Source organism: Rhineura floridana, chromosome 3 (genome assembly GCF_030035675.1).
Source record: "Rhineura floridana isolate rRhiFlo1 chromosome 3, rRhiFlo1.hap2, whole genome shotgun sequence".
Lineage (NCBI taxonomy): Eukaryota > Metazoa > Chordata > Lepidosauria > Squamata > Rhineuridae > Rhineura > Rhineura floridana.
Window position 1 is genome coordinate 141,156,598 of NC_084482.1, and position 27,577 is coordinate 141,184,174.

At 40.7% G+C, this 27,577-nt stretch overlaps 1 protein-coding gene across 2 annotated transcripts in view; it reads right to left on the reverse strand.

Annotated features, from left to right (window-relative positions):
* Positions 1-27,577, reverse strand: part of NUP210 (nucleoporin 210) — a 158,452-nt gene that overhangs the window by 79,616 nt on the left and 51,259 nt on the right. For both annotated transcript variants that reach the window (XM_061618161.1, XM_061618162.1), the window contains exons 10-15: positions 26,377-26,517; positions 23,957-24,094; positions 20,995-21,150; positions 14,003-14,201; positions 11,831-11,976; positions 8,489-8,710 (exon numbers count right to left, since the gene is read on the reverse strand). In XM_061618161.1, the coding sequence (XP_061474145.1) occupies positions 8,489-8,710; positions 11,831-11,976; positions 14,003-14,201; positions 20,995-21,150; positions 23,957-24,094; positions 26,377-26,517 (1,002 nt within the window). The remainder of the gene's footprint in view (positions 1-8,488; positions 8,711-11,830; positions 11,977-14,002; positions 14,202-20,994; positions 21,151-23,956; positions 24,095-26,376; positions 26,518-27,577) is intronic.

A 27,577-nucleotide genomic window follows, 5' to 3' on the forward strand; every position in this document is an offset into this window, starting at 1 on the left:
TAAACTCAGCATAGGTGACGGGCTTGTCTGAGGGGAAATATTGGTATACCTCAGCCAATTCCCCTTTAATCAGGTTTGATAAATACTGCATGTATTTATCTTCAGGTAGCCCCCACAACTGAGCTGCTTTTTCAAAGGTGCTGAGGTAAATGTGAGGATCTTGACCAGGCTCATAGACAGCAAAGTCCTTTGGAGTAATTTTTATTTTTGCTCCATCTCTGTCTTTCGTTGTCTCCTCAGAGTGAAATTTCTCTCTATCAAATTTTAACTTTTCTACTTGTAATTCAGCATCCACTGCTCGATGCTTCTCCCTCTCCTCAAACCCCAATCTCATTTTCTCAGCTTCCATCCTCAATCTCTCAGCTTCCAACTCTCGCTGTTTGTCTTTCCCATCAGCTTCCATCCTCAATCTCTCAGCTTCCAACTCCCTCTGCTTGTCTTTTTCCTCAGCCTCCCATCTTAACTTCTCTCTCAAGTACTCTATATAAGCGGGATTGCTTAAATATCCTTCTGGGGTCTCTTCTCTGACAGGTTGTTTTTGCTGGGCAGTAGCAAATCCTGTAAGTGCTACCCTCAATTCATCTACCCCTTTACCCTCGTGAGGTAAATTGAATGTTATGCACTTCTCCACCAGCTCCTCTCTTTTCATTTTTATGTATTCAGCCATGGTGTTTGAGTTCACTCACTCTTTGCCACACACTCTTTGCCAGTCACTCTCACAAATAATCTTGTTTTGTTATTTCTGTTTGCCACACAACTATTAGGGATTGTCTAGTATTCATATCTCACTGCTACAACCAACACCTGTGACGTAGTCTCCTTTGTCTTTGGGACTCTCTTTGTTTTTTTTTTTTTTTTCAATAATTTTTATTCAGATTTTCATAAAACATACAAGACGAAATCATAAAACATTCAAAGACAAAAAACAAAATCAAAAATAGTTAAACAAAAAGAAAAAAAGAAAAAAAAAAACAAAAATAAAAAATAAAGAGTAAAATATTGACTTCCCATTTGTCAAAGATCAAATCAGTTATAAGTCTATAATATATAACAATCCTGTCTCTTAAGTCATATTATAAAATCACTTTCCTCCAGTAGTTATCTTACTTAATCATCAAATCTCATAAACATTACTTTATTCTTTCCACAAAAAGTCAAAGAGAGGTTTCAATTCTTTAAGAAATATATCTATCAATTTTTTTTTCCAGATAAGCATATCGATTAATCCATCTCATTACTAATTATGATAATCTTATTGTCATAACCATAGTCAAAATAAACATTTCAATTAATCCATCACATCAGAATCTGTTAGGTTCAGTAATTTCAGTAGCCATTGTTCTATTATCCCTATTAGTTCCATTTTCCATCTTCCATCTTCAGTAGTCTTGTTAAGTCCAGTAATTTCAGTATCCAATCTTCCATTATCAGTATTCCATAATAATCTTGCTGTCAAAGCCATAGTCATATAGTAAGAGTCTGATGGGAATTACCTCTATCCCAAATATTTTCTTGCCATCCATTCTGAATAGGTTGCTGAAATACTGCTGTAAAATCATATCTCTGTTCTTTTTTTCAAAATACACTGGGTCATCTCTTGAAAGTTTTTCCATTGTCACATGGCTGCAGTTAATTCCATAGATTTTCTCTATATTGGGCTCCATCACATCATTCCAGTCCAGAAGATTATCCATGCCATTGATAACTTTATCTCTAGAATCTTCATTAATTTCTTCAGAGATAACATTGAGTTCCAAACAATTGATTTTATTTCTAAAGTCCATAGACTCCAAATCTTGTTCCTGTTCCACGTTTGTTCCAATCTCCGGGATCTCCTCTCTCACAGGGACCCCTGTTCCAGTCTCCAGGGTCTCCTCTCTCACAGGGACCCCTTTAATCTCCTGTGTCTCCAAACAATAGATTTTGTTTCTAAAGTCCATAGACTCCAAATCTTTTTCCTGTTCCACGTTTGTTCCAATCTCCGGGGTCTCCTCTCTCACAGGGACCCCTTCCAGGGTCACCTCTCTCACAGGGACCCCTATATCTTTAATCTCCTGCTTCATTTTACTCAATTCAATTTTCAGCTCCTTACAACCCTGTCGCAGGTTTTGTTTCGTTATCTCAATCTCATCCATTATTTTCTGAAACATAGTTATTTCCAGATTCTCAGCCACTTTCTTAATTGCCATTTTAAAAGAAAAATATAGGAAAACCACTTCTTATTTCAGCAACAATTGGGTTAATACTCCAAACTTGGTGACATCACAGTATAAACAGAGCAGACAGCCTTATCTCTCCATGCTTAAGTAAACAAAATGCAGTTCCCAGGATCGAAACAATTAATGGCGGTCGTCAGGAAACAGATTCGTCAAAATAAAATAGACCAAAAAGAGAGTAGTCTCAGACAATATAATATTCTTCAAAATAAAAATCTGGAATAGAAATCCCTCTTCTGTGTATATCTTTAGAATGCAAATCCAGGACAGCTTTTTGCAACAAAAACAGAGATAAGCTATTAATTAGTGAGTAGCAGAGAGAAGTTATGGCTCCCCAGTGAGATGTCAAAAACCGATCAATCTGGCAAATCTCTTTTAAACAGCAACAATTTAAGTCAAGTAAAAGAAAAATATAGAAAGAAGGGTGCTTGCCTGTTAGTGCGTTCTCTCTTAGAAGATAAGATGAACGTTCGCTTTATCAGATAGAGCTTGTTGTTGAAAATCCGTCCCACCTTCGTCGGCTGGACCTCGTCCCATAAATTAATGAGATCTGGTCGTCCCAACAAAAATAGGCTTTGAGGTTAATCTCTTCGTTTCTCCCTACCCGGGAGAAGTTTAATCAGTCAAAAAAAAAAAAAAAACTGACTGATATATCTGAATAAGCTTCTTTTGAGGCAGGAGCCCGTCTCAAAAGCAGGCACAGGCTAAGTCACCCTTCCCGGAAGTCCGTCTTTGGGACTCTCTTTGGTTCGTATCTGGATTCTCTGTTGTTCGTATCCCACCGCTACTGCCACCACGTGTGATGCGTCCTTCCCTGGCTCTCCCTGTCAGGTTCCTACCTGCTCGTGGTTACTGCCTGTCTCTAGGCACCACCAGGGACTCCACCAGTCCGGACCGCACTCTCTTATGGTTTACCTATCCGCTCTAGCACAGATCTCAACAGATCCCCCTGCTAGGCAACCACCAGTAACGTCCCAATACTAGTATTCCCAGAGACTCTGAATACTGGTATTGTTATTCTCTTCACCGCTGCCACCATTTGTTACAGTTCCCCTTCAGCCTTGGTCATTACCTTACCCTCCCTTCTGGTCTGTGAAACCCCAGCCAAGGATCAGGCCTTTGGTAAACCAAATTAAGTATTTATTACAGATAACAAAGCTAACAAGATTAACAAGATTTCTTCTTAAGGCACATAAGCATATGGTTTTACTCAATACAAATCCGAACTCCACCTCCCTCCTTCTCCACTCTCTCCTGGCAAACAACTCTCTCAAACCCCACCAAGCAATCCACTCTTTCTCTTCTCCCCCCCAGATTCCACTCTCACTCTTCCTTTTATACATTCAGCCATTTTAAACACTCAGCCAATCATCTCGCATTCTACTGCCCATTCACTCTCCCTCTTTCACTCCACTTACCATGTATCTTCTAAAACAACACTTACCATATATACATTAATATAGGAACATCACATACCACCACTTTTAATATCTCTTCATTGTGAGAAAAATCCATTTATTCATAGTCTCTATCCTGTTCTTTAAGCAGTTACTGAGCCATACGAGGACCCTATCTCTTATTGCATGACTGCTCAGGAACTTGATAAAGAACTTTGTCAGAAGTGTGTTAAAAGTCCAAGTACACAGTGTCTACTGGGTCACCCCATCTACTTGCTTGTTGGCACTCTTAAAGAGCACATCTTGTACTCAGCCCTGAATGCCAATTAGGATCAAGTCCAAACACCCCTCCTCTAGTGTCATGTTCTAAGACACAGTCATTTACGGTATCTACATTATTTTCTCTTTGTCTTGACCTGAACATGAATACTGAACATGCCTGGCTGTGTCTGATCATACATACTAGGTGATCTCACCTAAATGGATGTGCAAGTCTATACCATTTTATGGAAAACATCAAAGCCTTAAGACACTCCTGAAATCCAGCACACTCAAAGAAAGATACAGGAGGGTAAATATGACTTGACAGGTATAACTGAAACTTGGTGGGATGATTCCCATGACTAGAATACAGCAACTGAAGGATATAACTTGTTCAAAAAGAACAGAAGGAATAAAAAAGGAGGTGGAGTTGCACTATATGTTAAAAATATACATACCTGCACAGGATGACCTTGGTAGCCCACCAAGAGTAGATGGATTAAAACAAATGGGGCAAGGAATAAAAGGAACATGGTGGTCGCAGTCTACTAACCAACCACCTAATCAAGAATAAGATGAGGATGAAACTTTGGAAAAGCAAATTGCCACTGTTTCAAGGAGGCACAATGTAGTAGTAATGGGGACTTTGATTACCCCGATATCTGTTCAGAGACAAGTTCTGCCAAACACAGCCCCTCCAAGAAATTCCTGACTTGTGTTGCTGATAACTTTCGCTTATAGAAAGTGGAGAAAGGAACTAAAGGATCAGCTACCCTTGACTTGATTTTAACCAACAGAGATGATTTAGTGGATGAAGTGATGATCACAGGAACTCTGGTGGAAAGTGACTATTTTATACTCAAGTTCTTGATTTTAAAGGAAGCAAAAGCTGAGAGTAGCATACCCTGGACTTCAGGAAAGCCAATTTTAATAAACTCAGAACAATGATAAGGAAGGTCCCATGGCAAGCAACCCTTATGAGAAAAGGAGTCCAAGGTTGGTGGGAGTTTTAAAAAAGTAAATTCTAAAGGGACAATGGCAAACAATTCCACAAGGAAAAAAGGTGCCAATGTGGTATAACAAAAAACTTAGAGATGTTGTTGCTATTGTTATGTTCCTTCAAATTGACTACGACTTATGGCGACCCTATGAATCAGCAACCTCCAACTGCATCTGTCATGAACCACCCTGTTCAGAGTTTGTCAATTTATGTCTGTGGCTTCCTTTATGGAATCAGTCCATCTCATTTGGTCTTCCTCTTTTTCTACTCCCTTCTGTTTTTCCCAGCGTTATGGTCTTTTCTAACTAATCATGTCTTCTCATGATGTGTCCAAATATAACCTCAGTTTCATCATTTTAGCTTCTAGTGATAGTTCAAGTTTAATTTGTTCTAACACCCAATTATTTGTCTTTTTCACAGTCCATGGTATCCGCAAATCTCTCCTCCAACGCCACATTTTCTTAGGTGCAAGACATTGTGAAGTTTCCATAACTATGGTACTAGCAGCCAAAATATGGAGAAAATGAGGAATACGCTTTGGGCCATCCCAAATTATATACATCCACACACCTTCAGGAGAATGCCTTCCCCTCCCCCCAAGTTGTTTAGTAATGTCTATTCCTAAAACTCCAATTTCCTTTGGAGAATAACCTTTTGAGATGGAATAGAATCTTTCCTAGCCCAATGCTTATTTTGGTGCAGGATTTTGTCAAGCCTCTTAAATTTTAGTTGATTTTTTTTAACCTCTATTGCCTCCATGCTATTTAGTGTGGACCTCCAATAGCATCTGTCATGAACCACCCTGTTCAGATCTTGTAAGTTCAGGTCTGTGGCTTCCTTTATGGAATCAATCCATCTCTTGTTTGGCCTTCCTCTTTTTCTACTCCCTTCTATTTTTCCCAGCATTATTGTCTTTTCTAGTGAATCAGGTCTTCTCATTATGTGTCCAAAGTATGATAACCTCAGTTTCATCATTTTAGCTTCTACTGATAGTTCTGGTTTAATTTGTTCTAACACCCAATTATTTGTCTTTTTCGCAGTCCATGGTATGCGCAAAGCTCTCCTCCAGCACCACATTTCAAATGAGTTGATTTTTCTCTTATCCGCTTTTTTCACTGTCCAACTTTCACATCCATATATAGAGATTGGGAATACCATGGTCTGAATGATCCTGACTTTAGTGTTCAGTGATACATCTTTGCATTTGAGGACCTTTTCTAGTTCTCTCATAGCTGCCCTCCCCAGTCCTAGCCTTCTTCTGATTTCTTGACTATTGTCTCCATTTTGGTTAATGACTGTGCCGAGGTATTGGTTAAGGTTTTATTGTTATTGTTTGAGATTTTTAATGCTCAATTGTAATTTGTATGTTTTTATGTTGTATGTCGCCCAGAATGGCTGGATAACCAGCCAGATGGGCGACTAATAAATTTAATAAATAAATAAATAGATTGATAATCCTTGACAAGTTCAATGTCCTCATTGTCAATTTTAAAGTTACATAAATCTTCTGTTGTCATTAGAGATGACCTGAACACAAAACGGACACATACAGGAAGTGGAAGGAAGGCCACGCCACAACAGTATAGACAGGTAGCACAGAATTGCAGGGATGACGTCAGGAAGCCTAAAGATGAGAATGAGCTGTGGTTAGTGAACAATGCTAAAGGCAACAAAAAAGCTTTCTTCACGCACATCCGTAGGAAAACCCAAAGAAAACAAATGGTGGTTCACCTGCTCAGTGAGGATGGCAAAATGATAGCAGATCACAAAGAAAAGGTAGAAGTGCTCAATTCCTACTTTGGCTCAGTTTTCTCCCAAAAAAGGGTCTATGACCCTCCTAGCAAACATGCAAGTTGAAGGGGCAGGATTGCAGCTTGAGACTGATAGACAAATGGTGAAGGAATACGTAATCACTTTGAACAAGTTCAAAACTCCAGGGCCCAATGTGCTGCATCCTAGAGTATTTAAGGAACTGACTGGAGAACTCTTGGAACTACTGTCTCTTTTATCTTTGTGAAATTCTGGAGGATGGATGAAGTGCCAGATCACTGGAGGAGGGTTAATGTTGTCCCTATCTTCAAAAAAGGCAAAAAAGAAGAACCTGGGAACCACAAACCAGTAAGTCTGACATCAATCCATGGGAAAATTCTGTTGGCTACAGAATCATACTCAAAGAGTATCAATGGCTCCTTCTCAAACTGAGGGAAGGTATCAAGCAGGATACTGCAGGGCTCAGTCCTGGGCCCAGCACTCTTCAACATTTTTATGAATGACTTGGATGAGGAGTTGTAGGGAATGCTTATAAAATTTTCAGATGATACAAAATTGGGAGGGATAGCTAACAGCCTGGAAGACAGAAACAAAATTCAAAGTGATCTTGATAGGCTGGAGCACTGGACTGAAAACAAGAGAATGAAATTTAACAGGAATAAGTGTAAAGTTCTATACCTAGGAGAAAGAAATCAAAGGCAGAATGACAAGACGGGGGATACTTGGCTCAGCAATACTACATGTGAGAAGGATCTTGGAATTGTTGTTGATCACAAGCTGAATATGAGCCAACAATGCAATGCGGCTGCAAAAAAAGCAAATGCTATTTTAGGCTGCATTAACAGAAGTATAGTTTCCAAATCACGTGCACTGGTTAGGCCTCATCTTGGGTACTGTGTCCAGTTCTGGACACCACACTTTAATAAGGATGCAGACAAACTGGAACAGGTTCAGAGGAGGACAACAAGGATGATCAGGGGACTGGAAACCAAGCCCTATGAGGAGAGACTGAAAGAACTGGGCATGTTTAGCCTGGAGAAAAGAAGACTGATGGAAGATATGATAGCACTCTTCAACTTGAAAAGTTGTCACACAGAGAAGGGCCAGGATTTCTTCTCGGTCATCCCAGAATGCAGGACACAGAATAATGGGCTCAAAGTTACAGGGAGCCAGATTATGGCTAAATGCCAGAAAAAATGTCCTAACAGAGCATTACGACAATAGAACCAATGACCTAGGGAGGTGGTGGGCTCTCCAACACTGGAGGCATTCAGGAGGCACCTGGACAGGTACCTGTCAGGTATACTTTAACTTGGATTCCTGCATTGTGCAGGAGGTTGGACTTGATGGCAAAGTGTCCTGCTGAGATATTCAGGAGATGACAAATAATTTGCCTGGCTCCTTTTTCAATTTGTGCAATGTATGATGTATCTGAAAATGGTTTAAATATCTAGTAATCCCAAATTTGTCACTTATCTTTTTTTTTACAGTTTTCCATTTTTATCTGCAGAACTTTGAAAAAATATCCAAAAATAGTTTAAGGAAAAAAACCACAATGACTGTTTCATGTCCTCTGAGAATAAGCAACAGTCTTGTATTCAAACTACACTGAGATGTTAAAGCTTTTAATGCATTTTAGACATAATAGTCCTATGAAAAAGCACTTGTAATGTTAACATAACTTTAAAAAAAAAATACTCAAACATCATATCAGACTCATCTGAATATATAAAGAGCAGTAAGTAAGAAGCCTTATTTTATTTGCTGTCAGCTATAATTGTCTCTCTCCATTACCATAACCTCACAGTTCAACAAAATTTATCAACTGCATTTGTCTTACTCACTTGTTCCCCCAGGGCTTTGCAAGATGCTCTAACCCTGTGCTGGAAGGGATTCCTAGTTGTAGGTGGCCCTAGTAATGATAAACCAACATTGTCTGGATCTTCAGCACTGATGTCCCTGAAGAACTTGGATGGTTCTTGAACCCATGGTCTGGGTCCACCTTCAAATAATATATCTTTAGAGGAGCCCAAAGTTACCAAGGCAGCAAAACTGGGATCAACACTCTAGAAGGGAAAATAATCCAGGTCAAAATATTGTAAGACACACACAATACTGAAAATAATCTTGTCATAATAATATATCATACAGTTGTTTCGCATTAGTATTTATGTTTAACCTATGGTATGTATATAGTCAACTTAGAATTCTTGAAATTAGGTAGAGTATATATATTAAACTCTCCAAACTGTATCTAAAGTATGCAACAAAATGCAGCTCCCAGTACAAATATACCTAAACAAGCTGAATGTATATTAAGCAATGAAAAAACAAAACATCTCTCTCACTGAAGTACCCGTTGCCAATTTAAGGTTTTTTTTATCATATGATTTTAGCACATCATAATCTCCTTTTCTGCAGTTGTTCTGAAATGCTGTGACATTAGAAGCCTCTAATGGAATACTGGAAGCAAACCTGCATTACTCTCTGTGCTTGCAATAAAAATATTTGGGAACACAGGTCAGTAAGGCAACCAATCCTACAGTTTTTATATGCATTATCAGTTTGTTTCAAGTGTCTGTTTGTAATTCATGGCAAGGATGGATTTGGACAATTTATTTTTCTGTAGCAAGGGTATTTGTTTTTGCAGCACAGTCATGGCAATCTGTCCTGGATGGGGTTGCACTCCTCCTGAAGGAGCAAGTTCGTAGCTTGGGGGTTCTCCTAGAACCATCTCTATCACTTGAGGCTCAGGTAGCCTCGGTGGCACAGAGTGCCTTCTACCTACTTCGGTTGGTGGCCCAGCTATGCCCCTATCTGGACAGGGATAACTTGGCTTCAGTTGTCCATCCTGTGGTAACCTTCAAGTTTGATTACTGAATGCGCTCTACGTGGGGCTGCCTTTGAAGACGGTTCAGAAGCTGCAGCTGGTGCAAAATGCAGCGACCAGATTGGTAACAGGGACCAGACAGTTCGAATATATAAAACTGATTCTGGTCTGCTTGCATTGGCTGCCTGTATGTTTCCGAGCTTGATTCAAGGTGCTGGTTTTAACCTATAAAGCCTTACATGGCTTAGGACCACAATACCTGATGGAACGCCTCTCCCGACATGAACCCACCCATATACTACGCTCAACATCCAAGGCCCTCCTCCAGGTGCCTACTCTGAGGGAAGCTGGGAGTCTGGCAACAAGGGAGAGGGCCTTCTCAGTGGTGGCCCTCAAATTATGGAATGATCTCCATGACGAGGTGCACCTGGCGCCAACACTGTTATCTTTTCGGCGCCAGGTCAAGACTTTCCTCTTCTCCCAGGCATTTTAGCATGTGTTTTTAAATTTTTTAAATTGTGTTTTTACATTTTTGTGTGTGTTTTAAAATTTGTGTTATTTGTTTTTAATTTTTTTTATTGCTGTAAACCACCCAGAGAGCTTTGGCTATGGGGCAGTATATAAATGTAATAAATAAATAAATAACCTGCTCAAGGAAGTGGTTCATGAAGCGTGGAGAGAGAAAAAGAAGACCTTTAAAAGCTGTAGATCTGAACCCACCTTATTTTCAAATACCTATCTTATCCCATGTTGGGAAAGCTGCTTGTTTAAAACCACACGAATGTAATCTCAATCACATTTTCTTGAAATAAATTTAACTCAAATTAATGGGAGATAGACTAGGTAAATGTGCTTAGGACTGAAATATCACGCTTCTTGTGAGCTGACTTCAACCCATTGAAACACACTGGCTGACTGTTATGTTTCCAGGCCCAATTCACACTGCTGTTTTTAACCAATAAAGCCCTTTACAGCTCAAGGCCCCAATACCTTTCAGAGTGCCTCTCCTGATATGAACCTACCCAGACCCTTTGATCTTCATCTGAGGGCCTTCTCCAGCTGCTCCCTTTGTGGTAGGTTCGGAGAATGGCAACAAAGGAGAGGACCTTTTCAGTTATAGCTGCCTGTCTGTGGCATGCTCTCCCCAGTGAGGTTCGCATGGCACCATTACTAACAAGCTTTAACCTGGAGCTCAAAAGATATTTTTTTCACCCAGGCATTTAACTGGTTGTGACAAACTGTTTGATGGCCTATTTGATAAAATGTTCTTGCTGCTGAAGCTTTTATTGCTTTTCTGCTGGGTTTGTTTATGCATTATTGGAACAGTTTTATTGAAATACATTGTTTTATATGTTATGTCTTTTTGGCTTTTAAACTTTCTGTAAGTTGCTTAGAGTCTTTTTTATCTAATAAGTCAATTTGTATAACAAGTCAAATTTATGATGGACTATGACAATGATAATAATTATACTTTGGTTCAATTCTTTCTTAAGGAGGTTTTCCCCAACAATCCCAAATTTACAGAAAAGTACAGTTTCATAAAATAAATTAGCAGTAAGTTCCAGCAGTTGTTTCGTGCACAATAACTGAAGATGTGTATTGTTGGTACTAGCTGGTATTCTGCAAGTATAATTTCCTGTTACAAGATATTAAGACTTTCTATCCATTTTTAAACAGCTCCAAGCCTCTAACACTAGTTATGCATAATAATTTACATCTAATTATCTAATGCATAATAATTATCTACTTCTCCCTACTAAAATCAACATGTATCGTGTATCTTTATATGCTTGAATTCAAAAAGAGTGTAAAAAAGAGTGTAAGGTAGGCTTTTCCAGCAGCTAGCGCTCCATATTTAGGTTTGAAATAGTTTGCCTTCACACCACAGTTACTAAAAGCATTACACTTACTAATGTCTTACAGTGAATAAACTAAAACAAGGGGTGATTCAACATAGCACTCTCTCTCTCTTTTCGTCAGCACAAGGATTTCTCCTTGTGCAAGAGTACATTCTCCCTCTCTCCTCCCTGTGTGTCCCCTAAATCTGTCCTGGGGAGGTTGTGCAGCGGGGAGGTGGGGGGGGAAGCCCTGTTGCGCAACTGGTAATCTTTGCACTGATGGAACACTGTAGTTGAATACGACCTACAGTTTAGGGCATATTCGAAGTAAAAAAATTACAGATCCAAACATACTGGAATGAAGCTACTTTGATTCTGAGTGAAATCCTTTGTCAAAGATGAAAGGACGTATCCTATACCATTTCAGTTCAATCCACCTGTTATCCTAAATTAGTATTTACTGAAGAATCAGAAAGAGCTTCATGAAGACCAACAAAAAAAGGAAACTACAGGCTTACTTTCAGTGGCAGATGGGCAGCTATGGTAATACTGGCACTGAGATGGATATGTTCATGTGTGTAACTAACAACAAGTGCTGTATATCCTTGGGCTTCAGCTTTTACCCTGACCCCACTGCAGTAGTCAGGAGCTGGCTGTAGTCTCCCTGTTAAGAGAGCAGAACAGAGCACAAAAATGTGCAACATCCATATTACTTAAAATAAATACATTTTAAACCAAATGAACGTGCTTTATTTGTAAATCTTGCTGAAAAATCAAAATGTTTTTTTTAGGATGGTTTAAAACAAAAACATATATATAGTAAAACAAATAATGAAGTCAAAAGTCAACAGATCAAAGCAGCATAAAATAGCATTGATAACACTGAGAAGGCCAGGGTGGCAGGGCTTGGGAAGGTCTGAGTGCAGTCAATCCTTATTATGTAATTAAGTTGTTTTCATAAAAATTCATCATCATTACAAATGGATGAAACAAAAAAAACCCGAAATGTGACTAAACTAAAATCAAACAACAATAGGGGGCATTATAAACAGTCCATATATTCAAAACTCATCTCAATACATAGAATGTTTTGACAGTAAGGTTACAATCCTATATTTACTTACCTGGGAGTAAGCTCCATTGAACTTAATGAGTTTTGCCCTAAGTGACTGTCCTTCAATAAAAAGTTTTCTTGAGAAGTACAGTTGTTCAAAAACTTTTCATTCAGCTTATATAGTAGTTTTATTCTATAATGAGATGGGCAAGCCATAAGGACTTCCAACTAGCTTGTGGGCTTTTGTTACTTCCAGATTCATTTAAAAACAAAACCCTGCCCCCACGGTGGCAGAAATCTGAAACTGATGGCAAAATACTAAAACATCAGAAACAGTGAGCTGGTTTGCACTTAACATTAATTAAACCATGGCTTAATGTGAACATGTGAGGTTTCCTGAAGAGGAAATAATGACTGCTGTACTCTCCCTTGGTTCTCCTGCTTCTGCAAGGTAAAGTAGGCTTTAGCATGTCATTTGAACTTGGACTTGTGGTTTCTCTTTTGGAGACAAAACTACAAGGTGTAAAGCAAATGTGGAGAACCTTTGTCCCTCAGCCCAGCAAGCATGGCCAATGGCCAGGGATGAAAGGAGTTGTAGTTCAGCAACATAAGGAGGGACAAGAGCTCTCACCTGTGCTGTAAAGCAAAGAACAAACCTTGGTTACTTGGTTATCTGGAGTGAGACAAGCCATGAGCCCAGGTCTGGATGACATGCTAAGCCAAACCATGACTTAGCTCACAGCAACTCAGCATCAGCAGGAGCAGCGAAAAAGCAAAGTGACTACAATCTCCTCTCCAGAAGTCTGCACATTCATAGGCTAAGCCATAGTTTGGCTCAGTGCTACATGGTAATCTTAAAATGTTTAGAGTGTCAGCCTAGAACTGCACAGGCCAAAGTTCAAATCTCCACAAAGCCATGAAACGTATTGGGTGACTTTGAGCCAGTCAAACCTACCTCACAGAGATGTTGTGAGGTAAAATGGGGGGAAGGGAACCATTAGCGGTATTCAATTAAACCTTTACACTAGCGCAATGACTTTTAGCTGTGAAATATAACCCTCAACCTTTTCTCTCCTTGTGCCCCCCCCCAATATGCTCTGGAGGATTGAGGGAATCCCCAGAGCAGCTTTGGGGGGGGGAAGAAATTATTTGCAAAATGCAAATATTTTGTAGCTAAAGTCATTGCACTAACAAAACTGTTTACATACTGCCCCATGTATGCCACTTTGAGCTTCTGGGAAGAAAGGTGGGATATAGATAAAACTATCTAACTGAGAATAGGAAGTACATGCTAATTTACTGAGTGGTTTACCATGTGGTTAACATCTGGAGACAACTGATTCTTCCCAAGTGAGTGAGCAAAAGGCCAATTATGAGGATGTTCCACTTCAGGGATGGGGAACCTGTGTCCTTCCAGTTGTTGCTAGACTTCAATGGTGAGAAATGATGGAAGTTGTAGTTTAATAATAACTGGAGGGCCACAAGTTCTCAACCCCTGATGTACATATAACCCCTATTAGTAATTTGTAAACATTTGCTATTCACAAAAGAACCCTTGATGTGCCAGTAAGTGTATTACATATTTGAATTTCGATTTATCTTAAAAATTGAAATAAAATAATTCATTTTAAGCCACCTTGAAATGGACTGAATACACCATGGTTCTCAACCTCGACAACTAAATCAAAATGTGAACAATCACTTAGGGTGACCATCTGACTGGTTTCTTCTTTCATTAGGCCATTAATCTTCAGAGGCAGCTCTAGTATTTCACCCACACGTGCCTCAACTCGACAGGGTGCAAACTCCATGCCACTAGGTTCTGTCACATATACCTAGAAGACAATAATGTGGTAAGACACAGCAGCCAGAACAAAGATGAACAAAACCTAAAGAGGAAAATTTGAAATTCCAAAAGGAAGGTACTGGTTTTTAGTAGCTCTTACCTTAGATCTAACTGCCTAAAGATCACATTTTTACCTGAAAAATTTCCTATTTATAATGTGAAAAGAGTGACTTACAGACATGCAACTCTGTTATGGACAGAAGAGAGTATGACACAAATATCATGCAAAGCTCCAGAGACTCTGAAGTCCACATATCTTACACATACACCCCGGATTGCGCATGCACAGATTAGGCATTTTTTGTCCACACAAAACAAAACAATGAAACTCAATGACTGTCCCAAAGGCAGATATGGACAAAGCCCTTCAGTATGGTTTTGTTTATGCATTAAGAAGTCATATGGGCAACTGACCTTGGCAGACAATGGAAGAGCAAAACAACTGCTAAGGAAGGCATGAAATTCTTCCTCAACTTCCCACACAGTAAAATTTTATTTTTTCTTTGAGGTGCAAATATATAGATAGATAGATATATAATGGCTCCACCTTTCCCATCTCTGATTTCTCAGATCAGCATAACACAGAGAGTTGTTTCTCCTTTGAAGATCTTAAAGCAAGTCAAGAGCCCCATATAAACTTGATTTGATCTTTCCTTTTCCCACTAATCCACCAGTTACTACATCCATCAAGGATAACTTCTTCTACTGAATTCATTTTTTGTAGTTATGCTTTACATTTCTGCAGCTGTGAGAGTTCACCATGACGAAATCTAAGGATCTCTAATGTTGATATTTTGTTAAAATGTTAAATCTGTGTATTAACAATAATACTAATATGGCCTAACACCTTAATATCTTTGCTAGCATAATCTAAGTCGAATGTCTATTGTTCTTAAGGAGATTTAAATGTTTGGGGCTCTTTCTTCATAACATGCTGGCAATGAAAGTACCCAAGCTGAATTTCTATCACCAAAAGAGGAAATTCCTACTCATTTCAATGTCTTCATTTCACCTCTGGCTCATTGGGCAAGAGATGATGACAATACTTCCTAGCAAGATATTGGTAACAGGTAAACTGAGATCCATTTGTAGAAATGGAAATCATAAAATGAAATACATTTGAACACCTAAGACTTTAATCATCATCCAGTCCAAATGCATCCAGTCCATGCAGAGATCCTTGCATATAGTAGTGCAGACACAGCCTGCCGCTGCATGTAAGAATCTTTAAACTGGAATATTAATTCCACAAAGGCATGCAAATGGGAATAGAAAAGGTCCTCTGACCACCTCATAGAATCATGGAATAGTAAGAGTTGGAAGGGGCCTATAAGGCCATTGAGTCCAACCCCTTGCTCAATGCAGGAATCCAAATCAAATCATTCCCGACAGATGGCTGTCCAGCTGCCTCTTGAATGCTTCCAGTGTCAGAGAGGCCATGAAGAGGTAAAATGTAAGAATAAAGTAGCATCTCTTTCTGAGTGCCCTTCTTTCCAATTCACATTGATGTAATAGTGTACTAAGGGCGATGTCATCCCTAAAATCCAGTCACTAAAAGGTCCACCAACAGAGGACATTCAGTTTAGTCAACTGGCTGGGGGCGAAAAACTCTACCTGCCACAAGATCCTAGACTTCCCTGGAAATAAACAGGGGTTACAGACGTGTAAACATAAGATACAATTAGGATAAATCACATTGAATCACAGTGAATGCTCAACACGTTTGCTGTGTGCACAACAGTGCAATATGCATGTGACTGGTGTTTGAACTGACAACTCACTTCTGTCACATATTTTCTATAATATACATGTGGAGATCCTAACTCAAATATGGGAAGAAGCAGATGCTTGAATGGTATGTTCATATTTTATTCCTTGCTATCATTAAAGAAATTGTTACAGATTGATAGCAACATTTCATAACAACTGCTTGATCAAAGCTTTTTGTTCAGCCTATCTAACTTTTCAAGCCATCTGTCTACTGCTTCAGGTTAAATTGTGGACCATATGGTATGGTGTTAAAATTGTAATCCTCATGAAACTCATAGACTACTTGCATAACCTGATAATCAAGGTCAGCAGACAGATGTCTGCTTCAAACCCAGGATGCAAAGCTTGAGCAAAGACAGTTAAATTGTTAAACTGATGACATTTGTTTCATTTAATGCTTGCTCCTGCCAGTTCAGATGAGATGAAGGGTGAGTTGCTATGCGCTTGCAATTATGAATCGGAGAGTACAGTTTTAATTAAACAAATCATTTCTGAACCTTGTGTAGGCAACTATCCTTTGCTGAAAATTGGTACATTTGGGACAGAGATATTGGGACAGTATATATGTAGTACATACATCCAGTGTGAGACTCTAACTTCTATCTAATTTTAGTAGTAGTTTGGCAAGCAGGATAACATTACAACAGTATTTAAACTGCTATGTATAATGTCCATTTAAACCTCTTTTGGAAGGATAGATGCACTACTTAAAATAGATTGAAAACAAACTGTTATCTGCTCCAAAGACATTGCAGATGCAACAATTACAGTAAGCCATACTTGCTTAAGATATTTCCTGAAACACATTACTTTTATACCTAGATTGGCTGTTTAGTAAATGGGTTTTCATTTTGGAACAGACACTATGTTCCTGAAAAATACACCCTAGCAAAAGAACTTTTAGAAAACAAACAAGCAACATAAACTTGGCAGGATTTCAGCAGCTCTTGATTAGAAGTCCCGCTCCGCTTGCCTGTGTGAAGCCTGGGTGGGTGGGGCATAGTTGCAGCTAGGGAGTGATGCCAGAGTCGCCATTTTTAAAATGGGCAGCGTCATGTGTTGCACACAACATGCGTGTGCGACGTGCTGCGTGGAGGGGCAGAGTGCCAGGGGCTTATTTAAGCCCGCGCCACACCTTCTCTCCTCTTTGCTCGTGATGAGGAAGTAGAAGGGAGATGTAGTGCAGGACAAGAGCGGTGGCAGCCATTCTGAGGTGGCCATGTGGATGGCGCCATTTTGGTGGTGCTTTGTGTAGCGGTGGTGACGAGAAGGCCATGTTCACAGGCCATGTCTGCCTTGTTTTGCTGCCCTCACACACGGCGCTACCCGTCCCTGCTTTAATGCGAGGCAGTGGGTTCAACAACGGCTGCTGTGCTGGGAATTCAGTTCCCTGTGGGGGGGGTTGTCCTCGCAACCCGTGTTGTTTCAGGCATGAGTGTTCCATCTGCGGAGCAGCACACTTGTGCATGGCCTGCTCCAGGGGCAGGCTGTTTAGGGGGGGGGAGTCAGGGATCAGCAGGGGAACAGGAAGCAGCCCCCACCCAGAGCTGCTCAGGTTAAAGGGTCCGTCCCCGGTTAAGTTAGAGGTTTTACGGCCCCTGTTTGCTGGCTACCCAGCGGCTGGGGACACATGTTTTTTGTTACTGGGTTTTTCTTTAGGCTTTCAGATTTCCTATACCGGTCCACAGGCTGCCTTCATGTCCCACAACCTTAAATCTATAGTGGGCTTGGAGGCAGTTGTCCAACAGAAGATCGACAAGGAAGTGCAGGCCAGGTGGGTGCTTGGCCCGTTCCAATCACCCCCCATTCCGAACCTTAGGGTGTATCCTCTTGGTATTGTTCCCAAGAAGGCTGTGGGGGAATTTAGATTGATTCACCACTTGTCCTACCCGTGGGGGCAGTCTGTTAATGATTTTATACCAGACAGTTTGTGTATAGTCCACTGCACCTCCCTGGATGCTGCAGTGTGCATGGTGCAGGCTTGTGGTGGAGGGGCACTTATGGGCAAATATGACATCAAGTCTGCTTTCCGCCTCCTGCCCGTCCACCCTGCAGACTTTGAGCTGCTGGGCTTTGCCTTTGCGGGCAAATTCTATATGGACAGAGCATTGCCTATGGGCTGCTTGATTTCTTGCGCAGTTTTTGAGCCCTTCAGCTCCTTTTTCGAGTGGGCGGTCAGAAGGCGAGCGGGTTTGAATGCAGTGGTACAGTATTAGGATGACTTTCTGTTTGCGGGTAGGGCAGGCACTGGTGAATGCCAACATTTGATGTCCTAGTTTGGTGACCTGGCAAAGGAACTGGGTGTTCCCTTAGCCACTGAAAAGACAGAAGGCCCAGCCCCTGTCCTGACATTCCTGGGTATTGAGATTGATTCGGTGAAACAGTGTTGTAGGCTGCTCAGGGAGAAGCTTGACCTCCTCCAATTTAAGATTAGGGAGGTTTCGGAGGCCAAGAAGGTGTTTCTGTCTACCCTCCAGGAGCTGGCTGGACATCTGCATGCAGGGTTGTCGCGCTAGATCGGGCATTTTTGCAATGAGTTTATAACGCCATGGTGGTGCTTTTACAGCCCCGCCATAGGTTCAGGGTGACGGCTGCGTTGTGTGCCAACCTGGCAGTGTGGTCCTCCTTCCTGCAGGATTTCAACTGAGTATCCTTTTGGAGGCAGGACCGGCTCCTGGAGGCGGAACTTCAAGTCCAATCTGATGCATCAGGGGCTTTTGGATTTGGGGTAGTTTTTGGGTCTTCCTGGTATAATGGGCGTTGGCTGCAGACACGGATTCAGGATGGACTGACCAAGGATCTGACCTTTCTGGAGTTTTTCCTGATAGGGGTGGCGGTCTACTTGTGGGCTGAGAGGCTGCGGAACTCTATGGTCCATTTCTGGTGTGATAACATGGCTACAGTCCATGTTATCAATTCTCTTACATCCAAGAACACCAGGGTTATGGGCCTCATCTGGTCTTTTGTTCTCCAATGCTTACGTTTTCCAGGCACGGCATGTTCCAGGCATTGACAATAGTGTTGCTGATGCTCTGTCATGGAACCAGATGGACTGTTTTCATCAGCTGGTGCTGCTGGCCAGGGCTCAGCCAGAAGCCATGCCCCCCGTGATTTGGGAGATTGGAGAATGGAGTCGGAGAGTGCCATAAGCCTTTCCATTGCCCCCAGCATGCTCGCCAGTTATCAGAGAGCAGGTAGGGCGATTCAGGAGTTCTGGGCCAGCAGGGGCTATACACCTATTCCAGTGAGTCACCTGCTGGAACCCCTGGTGGATGGCAGGAAGAGAGGCCTGTCAGTCCAAGCGCTTCAAGGTAAGCTGGTGGAGCTTTCCTTTCTGGCCAAAGCTGAGGGTTTTTTAGACTATTCAGGGGATTTTCAGGTCCGTCATATGCTGGCTGGGTGGGCTAGAGAACGCCCCACTAACCCTGATCCCCAACGACCTTTGTCACCAGACCTTTTGATGGGTATGGTGGGCCAGTGGACAAAGGTATGCTCATTGAGCTATGAGGTCCAGTTGTTCCAAGCAGCGGCCCTCATGTTGTTTTGGGGGGCATTTCGGATAGGGGAAGTGGTAGCTGGGGCCAAGCTGAACCCTACCCAGCGCGCCCTCCTGCTGTCGGATGTCAGCATGGATGGGGGTTGTGCCTACATTAGGCTGAGTAGTTCCAAGACTGATCAGAGGTACAGGGGTCAAACTGTGGATTTAGCCTCTTCCTCGATGCTGAACCTCTGCCCAGTGTGGGCTTTACAAGTCTTTCTTAGTGCCAGGGGAGCAGGGATTGGATATTTGTTTATTCACAAGGAAGGGTCTCCCCTCACAAAGTATCAGTTCTGGGCACTCACGAAGCAGGCCTTGCAGGGTCTAGGAGTGGACCCCTCAGGGTCTGGGACCCATTCTTTAGGATTGGAGCTGCTTCTACGGCAGCAGGTCTTGGGTTTTCTCAAGCAAGGTTGCAGGCAGTTGGATGGTGGACTTCTGGGGCTTATAAGAGCTGTGTATCTGGCAATGCTTTTTCGGGTGGTCCAGGGTCTTTTGGGATCTGCCCCCAAAGCAGACTCTGAACCATCAGTTGTTCACTGTGAAATGTTTGCGAGGCACTTCGCAGATAAAATTGCTCGCATTCGGATTGACTTGGACTCCTCGTTAATTACAGTTGTGCCAGATGTCCCCGTTGCTCCCTCTGGTCATTTTTCCATGGATACTTTTCAGCTTGTAAAGCCTGAGGATGTGGACAGGATTCTGGGAGAAATGAGGGCCACTACCTTCTTGCTTGATCCTTGCCCATCCTGGCTAATTAAATCTGCCAGATTGGGAGTAGCTGGTTGGTTGACATATCCGATTAACACCTCCCTAAGGGAATGCTCTATGCCAACATTGTTGAAGGAGGTTGTGATTAGACCTTTGTTAAAAAAGCCTTCACTAGATCCTGCGGATCTTAACTTCCAGCCAGTCTCTAATCTCCCCTTTCTTGGCAAGGTGATTGAGAGGGTGGCGGCGGCTCAACTCCAAGTTTTCCTGGAGGAATCGGATTATCTAGACCCTTTTCAATCAGGCTTCAGGCCTGGTCATGGGACAGAGACTGCCCTGGTGCCCTGCCTGATGACCTACGCCGGGCATCAGACAGGGGGAGTGCCTCCCTGTTGGTGCTGCTGGACCTCTCGACGGCCTTTGATACCATTGATCATGGTATCCTAAAGTACAGTACAGTACTTGTACAGTACTATGCATAAAAAATGACTTCTGCAATATTTTAGTTAGGTTTAAATACTCAGTTCAGGCTGTGGTTGCTTAACAAACATAAATAATTCATCTAGGGAAGCCCTCTTGTGAGAGAAGTGAAAAGATGTCCAACATTTCCTGTCTGCTCTGAAGCCCACAAGTAGAACTCCCTAAGCGCAGAAAGAGTCATGAGAGGAACTCTTCTGCTTCTTGACTGATAGCACAGCATGCCTTCTCTGCAGCTTCTGATAAGGCCCTTCTTAGAGGGAGGAGCAAAGTAAGTATTACTTACCTTCATTTCCCCATAATGTAATGAATTCTGAACGTCACTGGCACGTATAATACTGACACCAATCTCATTTCCTGTAGTCATTACTCCCTTGACCGTTACTGTAGCAACATTTTGGTTAGATGAGGACCAAGTAAAATTACCACTTCCACCATGAGCCTAGATCATAAATGAAAAACATAACGGAATCTTTATATATTCATTTTATTACTGACTCTCATATATACCTCTAAATCAGCCATTCTACAAATTACTCAAACAAATTAAAGAGATTTGTCTAGTCTACAATCGCTAGCCAAATATTCAGAGAGAAACATTTTTCTGCTAAACTGGGAACACCACGGATCCATATTTCAATCTCCTATTTCCTTCCACAAAGATGTTTCATCCATAGTTATAATGGCCATAGACACTTTTCTCCCCTCTGGTTCTTCATCTCTTGCAAAAATGTTGATATTGAGAGATACTTCAGTGATTAATAGTGCACGTAGTCAGCATATCATTTCACAAGTCAGCACACAAGAGGCCCAGCTTATAGGATTGCTGCATTTTTAAGTGCTCGGATTAATTCCCTTTTATTGAAAGCTAGAGACAGCCAACTGAATGATTTTAAGTCTCAGTGCAGCTAACCTGTGTACTGCTGAAAGTGTTTTTCTACCAATGGGAACTGCTGAAAAGTATTAAAGGCAAAAGGGGGCATAGAAAATTGATTTATTGCTGTCATCATGTCTTTATTTTTAGCCTTAAGGGAAGGTTAGCTGAGTGTATAAATTGCTTCAGAAATTCATCAGAAGCCAATCACTGACAACAATGAAGAGTGCCTGTTTTTACTATGGGTCTCACAGAGGTCTGAATTCTTTTGCACATAACATCCTTAGCCCCTCCAAGGACTCAGCAGCTAAAAAATACATGTCATCAGACTGAAGTCTTCCTTTTAAAAAAACGTTTAAGTAAATCTTCAGAAATTTAAGTTTATTTCATTTTTATGGCTTGAACATGAAGATGCAGTTAACTCTGTTTTTAAAGCTTGTGACTATGGAAAGATGAATGACCTCACACATCAAACAGTAGGATAGCTCTGTATGCTATGGATATCGGAGATGTACACCATCTGTTTCAGCTCATAGCTGCGTTAAAATGTAGAAGCACAGTTTCCCCACTACCACAAGAAACATGTCATCAATAGCAGTTTGATATGCATAATTACAACAAAGAGAGAAACAGTAAGGGCACTATTTGGTACCCCCCATCTTTCAAATCTTCCCATCACCCTTACACTTCTTCAACATGCAAAATAGCTTTCTACCAGTCCTCTCCTCTGGTCAGCCTCCTTTCTGTGTGCAGAGAGCTGCACATGCAGAAGGGCAATACAATCAGAAAGAATTTGTATAGAATCATTATTTAAAAAAAATAGAAAAAAGAACAATGACAACCACAACAGTAACATCACAAACATGCACATCCCACCCAGTGTTACAGGAGAAATGCTGTACAAAGACCGTGCCTCATACATTTTCTTCAAGCAAGCAGAAAGAGCAAACAGTGTGTTACCAAGGGCATAAAGTCCCAGGTATGCCAAAGAGTTTCTCTGAAAGGACCTCTGAGCTGGGGCAGAGAAGGGGGGGTGAGGTCTGGGTTCCCCATGGTTAGAATTAATGTAGGAAAGGACATTGAGTCTTCAGCAAAAAGCGTCCCACTCAATTTCACCCCTAGCAGTTTGCATTTCTGTGTTAATTTATCAGCCACTGCTAGCTGACAAATCCTGCCATACTATCTCCCCATATCAAACTGCCTATCATTTTTCCGAAAGTGTGCAACTTCCATGCGAGCTGCTCCAATGTGAGTTGTCAAACAATTATTCTAAGTAGAAACAAAAGTTTAAAAATCCCAGATTGCACTATCCAAATAATCAAACATATTGAAAATACTGAATAAGGGCCAAGCCACAACACTGCCACGGAACCCTACCATCTGTCATACTCTTCTGGAGTTTGGAGAGACTGTCAATTCTCCCTCCCACCTCATCCCCCAGTGCCACCTCCCACACAGTTCTGGAGGTCACTAACCCTCTATAACAGTTAGAATGCAGGCTGGTGGCTGTGGGGGAGGAAGGGGAATTGACAAAAGGTTCCTCCTCCCTCTCTCATCTGCCAGAGCATCCCTTGAGCACAATCTAACCCAACAACTTAATTTCTCCAATCTTTAACCAGGCTGCTTAACCAGAAAAGAACATCAGGCTTCAGAGTCTTTATATGTCAACAACCCAAACAGCTTGGCATTTTCCACATAGACACCTCTTTTCAAGTAAAATAGTTTCTTATACAAAAGAGAATAAAAAAATGTAAACAATCTCAAAGGCTCTGACACCTCTGAGTTACCCATAAACAACAACGATTGCTTCCATAACAGAATTTGTTTTCCCCAAGAAATTTCAAAGAAAAGATGGTTTTGGTTAACCTTATTCACTAGAAAAGGAGAAAGCATGAAAAGTGCAGAAAAAGTCATGGTTGGAAGATTTACTATAAATAAAGCCATGGCCTTTGCCTTCTAATAATGTTACCGCAATAGTGAATGAAACAGAGGAAGTGAAGTATGTCAATGCCAGTGCTCTAAGGAGATGCTCATTCTTCTCTTTTTTGGCAGGCAACATAGCTGCTAACTTATGGGACATGCAATAAACCATGAGCATTTTTATTTGTTTTCCATTTGTCATTTTCTACCACCTCAAGTTATGTTCTGCAATCATACTTAGTTTAAAAGGAAGGCTCTTTAATCATAAGAGTGTGCCATAAAAATGCAGCTTTTAAAACAGCAGGTGTCAAATTGCAGTAGGATAGTAACGATATTCCATTTTCTAATAGAAAGAGGGTTGCAGCCTTAAAAGTTAGTAACATACAATAGAGTCATAAAATATCCAATAGCTAAGCAGACTGTTTTCTGCATTTAGATGGCTTTCAGTACTTACCTTTATTGTGTACTGATAGGCTCCTGCTTTTGGCTGCCATGGAAATGTCAAAATGCTTGGTGAAAGAGCAATGCGGACATAAATGTCTACTTCTTGCTGGTTCTGTACAGGAACACGCAGTGTGTGAACACCTCCATCCTATTAAAATAAATTATGCAATAATTAAGCACTGTGTTTATTTCACAAAGTCTGTCCAAAACTTAAAAGATGAAAAGCCAGGAGAATCTTACGGTTGCTTCACATATTATTTTTTCTGACACACTCCTAATTGTCAACATGAATATATAGATCCCAGTCCAAAGGCCCAATCATATTCAGTGGAACTTACTTCAACTCCAAGTATGTATGCTTAGGATAATAGGGTTGTAGCCAAAATTATTCATATGGGCTCCTTCTGGGAGCAAGGGAGGGATATAAATTTAATAAAATAAATAAATAAAATATTCAAAGCAGATCCAGTGAAATTACTGAACATAACTATCTCCCATCTAGGATTAGTAGTAGTAGTAGTAGTAGCAGCAGTAGCAGCAGCAGCAGCAAACATTTTTACACCACTTTCAATTAAAGGGCTTCACCTTATTATCTAGTTGTAATTCTTACAACCTTGTAAAGCAAGTCATTCTCCTTATTTAACTCTCTATCACTCTCCACACTTTGATCAGGCCACATTCACTAAACATCAAACAGGAAAGAGGTGTATTTCTTGAAAACTACTTTCTTGAGTTGCTTACCTGTTCCCAGAAGTACTGACATTCTAAGCCAAGAAACAACTCCCTAGACAATTGTTCCAGGTAAATCAGCTTACAACCATGCATGGCTGCCAGGATCTGCAGCCTTGAGTGGCTCATTAGCCAAAGAGGTGTTCTTTTATTCCATGTGTGAACTTTCTAGTCAGATATTTTGGAATCAATTATTTTGATTCCAGACCTTGACATGGTGGTATAGCCATGAATATTCTCACATCCAGACTGCTAGTAGGGACTTGATCACTAGTAGTTTAGAAACATATTGCAAATTTAACTATATTGTTTTTAACATTTCCTTTTGGGTACCCAAGTTGTTTAAGTGTGAAGAAAACTTCATAAGTTGTTTGTAACAAATATCAGATGTCTGGTGATAAGGAATCCATGTATATGAAACTGAAGAAGAATGCTCATTATGGACTCCAAATCTTACACAGAATGGAAAAGAACATGACATGGAACACCAAAGAAGTACATGTGCTTTTATTAGTTAGAGAAGCTTCTTTTTAAATACAGTTTGATCTTCTAACTATCTATACATTAAAACTGGCTAAAGATTGCCATAAAATATATTAGATTAAGAACATAAGAAGAACCCTGTTGGATCAGACCAAAGGGCCATCTATTCCTGCATCTTGTTCTTACAGTGACCAACAAGATGCAACAGCACTCTCCCCACTTGTGTTCTTTAACAGCTAGTATTCAGAGGGATGCCTCCGATACTGGAAGCAGTACACACTCATCATGACTAGTAGCCATTGTTTACTCATCATCCATGAAATAGCAGGTGAGCTTGGGAGGGGGTGATCTATTGCCCATTGTCCCTTAAAACCCAAATCATTTCCTACCAACCTGTTTAGGCAATCAAATGATAAATGTCAAGTATGTGACTATAGGCAGTTAAACAATGGTCAATACAGGGATATTCCTTTCTGCCCCAATATAGAAAAAACACCAGAAAGGACTTCAAAGCCTGCAAAGTGGGGCCAGTCTATAGGAAGTTAACTTTGAAGCCCTTCCTCGTGTTTTGTTAATTATAGAAGCTCAATTTATACAACTTACTAAATTAATTGGTAAATGTTTTACAGGAATTTCCTTAGTTGTTTGACTGCTCCTCTATTATTTATTTATTAGATTTATATCCCACCCTTCCTCCCAGTAGGAGCCCAGCCTATGGGAGAGAATAACAAGAAGAAAAAACTAACTCCTGGCATATACAAAATATCATGTTAGGAGGTAGAGGCAACCTAGTATTCTACCAGACATGTTATTTTCTGTGTGTACAGTGGGCATTTTCATCATGGCAGAACAACTCCTGCCTTCAGACTGAAACAGTACAGTTCAGAAAAAGTTTTAGTATTTGGAAATATGTCCCAGTGATTTCAGAATGTCTCATTGATTTCAACAAGACTTACTTTCAATTAGGAATATCTTGCAAGCTTGCATTTGTAAAGACAATTACTTGAAAGGAGATCCTTTTGAAATCAGGGGAACATTTTCAAATAAATATGCTTATAACTGTAAAGTGCTTCTCAATTGCTATTAAAAGAAGTTAATTTCTATTGCCTTTGCTGAAACTCAATATATCATATTTGCTGTTAGTTATTCTCCATTCAGGTACAATGCTTCAGCCTGAAACAAATGCAAATTAAAATGATTCTCTTTACACAGACATACCTGATCCACTATAGATGTTAAAGACGCACTAATAACGATGTGCCCCTCCTTTATCGCTTTCACATGATGATATGAACCATTCAGAGAGGACCAAAGAACCTTGAAGTATTCTTTTGACAAGTACATATCAATTCTGAGATTCTGAAATAAAAAAAATGAGGGTGATTACAGGACATATGAGAACATACTCTGAATAAAACACAGATTAATATATGACGTAGTAGTAATATAATGGAATGGATCTGGAGAAGATCGAACAGAATTTCACTCATTAAACAGGGATTTTCTAACTCCTTGTGCCAACTACAATTCACTGCACACACACACCCAAGCTATTATTGAGGATCAAAGGTCTCTGGAATTCCGTGGGAAAGGACATGGGGGATGGCGATTGGAGGACAGGGAAATCAAAGCAATTTAGCAGGGCTACCTGGCACAAGTGGAAGCATTCTTCTGCTCATGCAAGAAGTTTCTGAATTCAAACCCAATATATATTTCTAATTTTGTGATAGAAAATAATTTGATGTATTGTAATTTTCAAAAAATACTTTAAAAAAAAAAAAAAGCAGTAATATTCCAATTTGCCAGTCTCAGCCCACATTTATACACTCGGTGCACTACCCAGACGGAAAGCACAAATGTGTATCCTATGGCCACAGCATCAGCTAAATCTGAAGAGGCCCCTGTAAAGAAAAGCCCCTCCAATCATTCCTAAGTGGGAGGATTGGCATGGAATTAGTAGCAGAAACATTCTTCCTCAGCAAAATATCTATTGCCCTAGTCAAAGACCTGTTACCAGGCTTGTAAACTCCACCATCAACCTTTAACTTTAAATATCGTAATAAACTTCAGTATGTTGTTTATAGAGAGAGATGCTAAAAGCAACAAAAAAGCTTTCTTCTGGTTCGTCCATAGTAAAAAAAAAAAAGGAAATGGACTGCCTTCAAGTTGATTCCAACTTATGATAACCCTATGAATAGATTTTTCATGATAAATGGTATTCAGAGGGGGTTTACCATTGCCTTTCTCTGAGGCTGAGAGGCAGTGACTGGCCCAAGGTCACCCAGCGAGCTTCATGGCTATGTGGGGATTCGAACCCTGGTCTCCCAGGTCATAGTCCAGCACCTTAACCACTACACCACACTGGCTCTATGTCCATAGTAAAAGACAGAGAAAAGAAAGCTACTCAGTGAGGATGGTA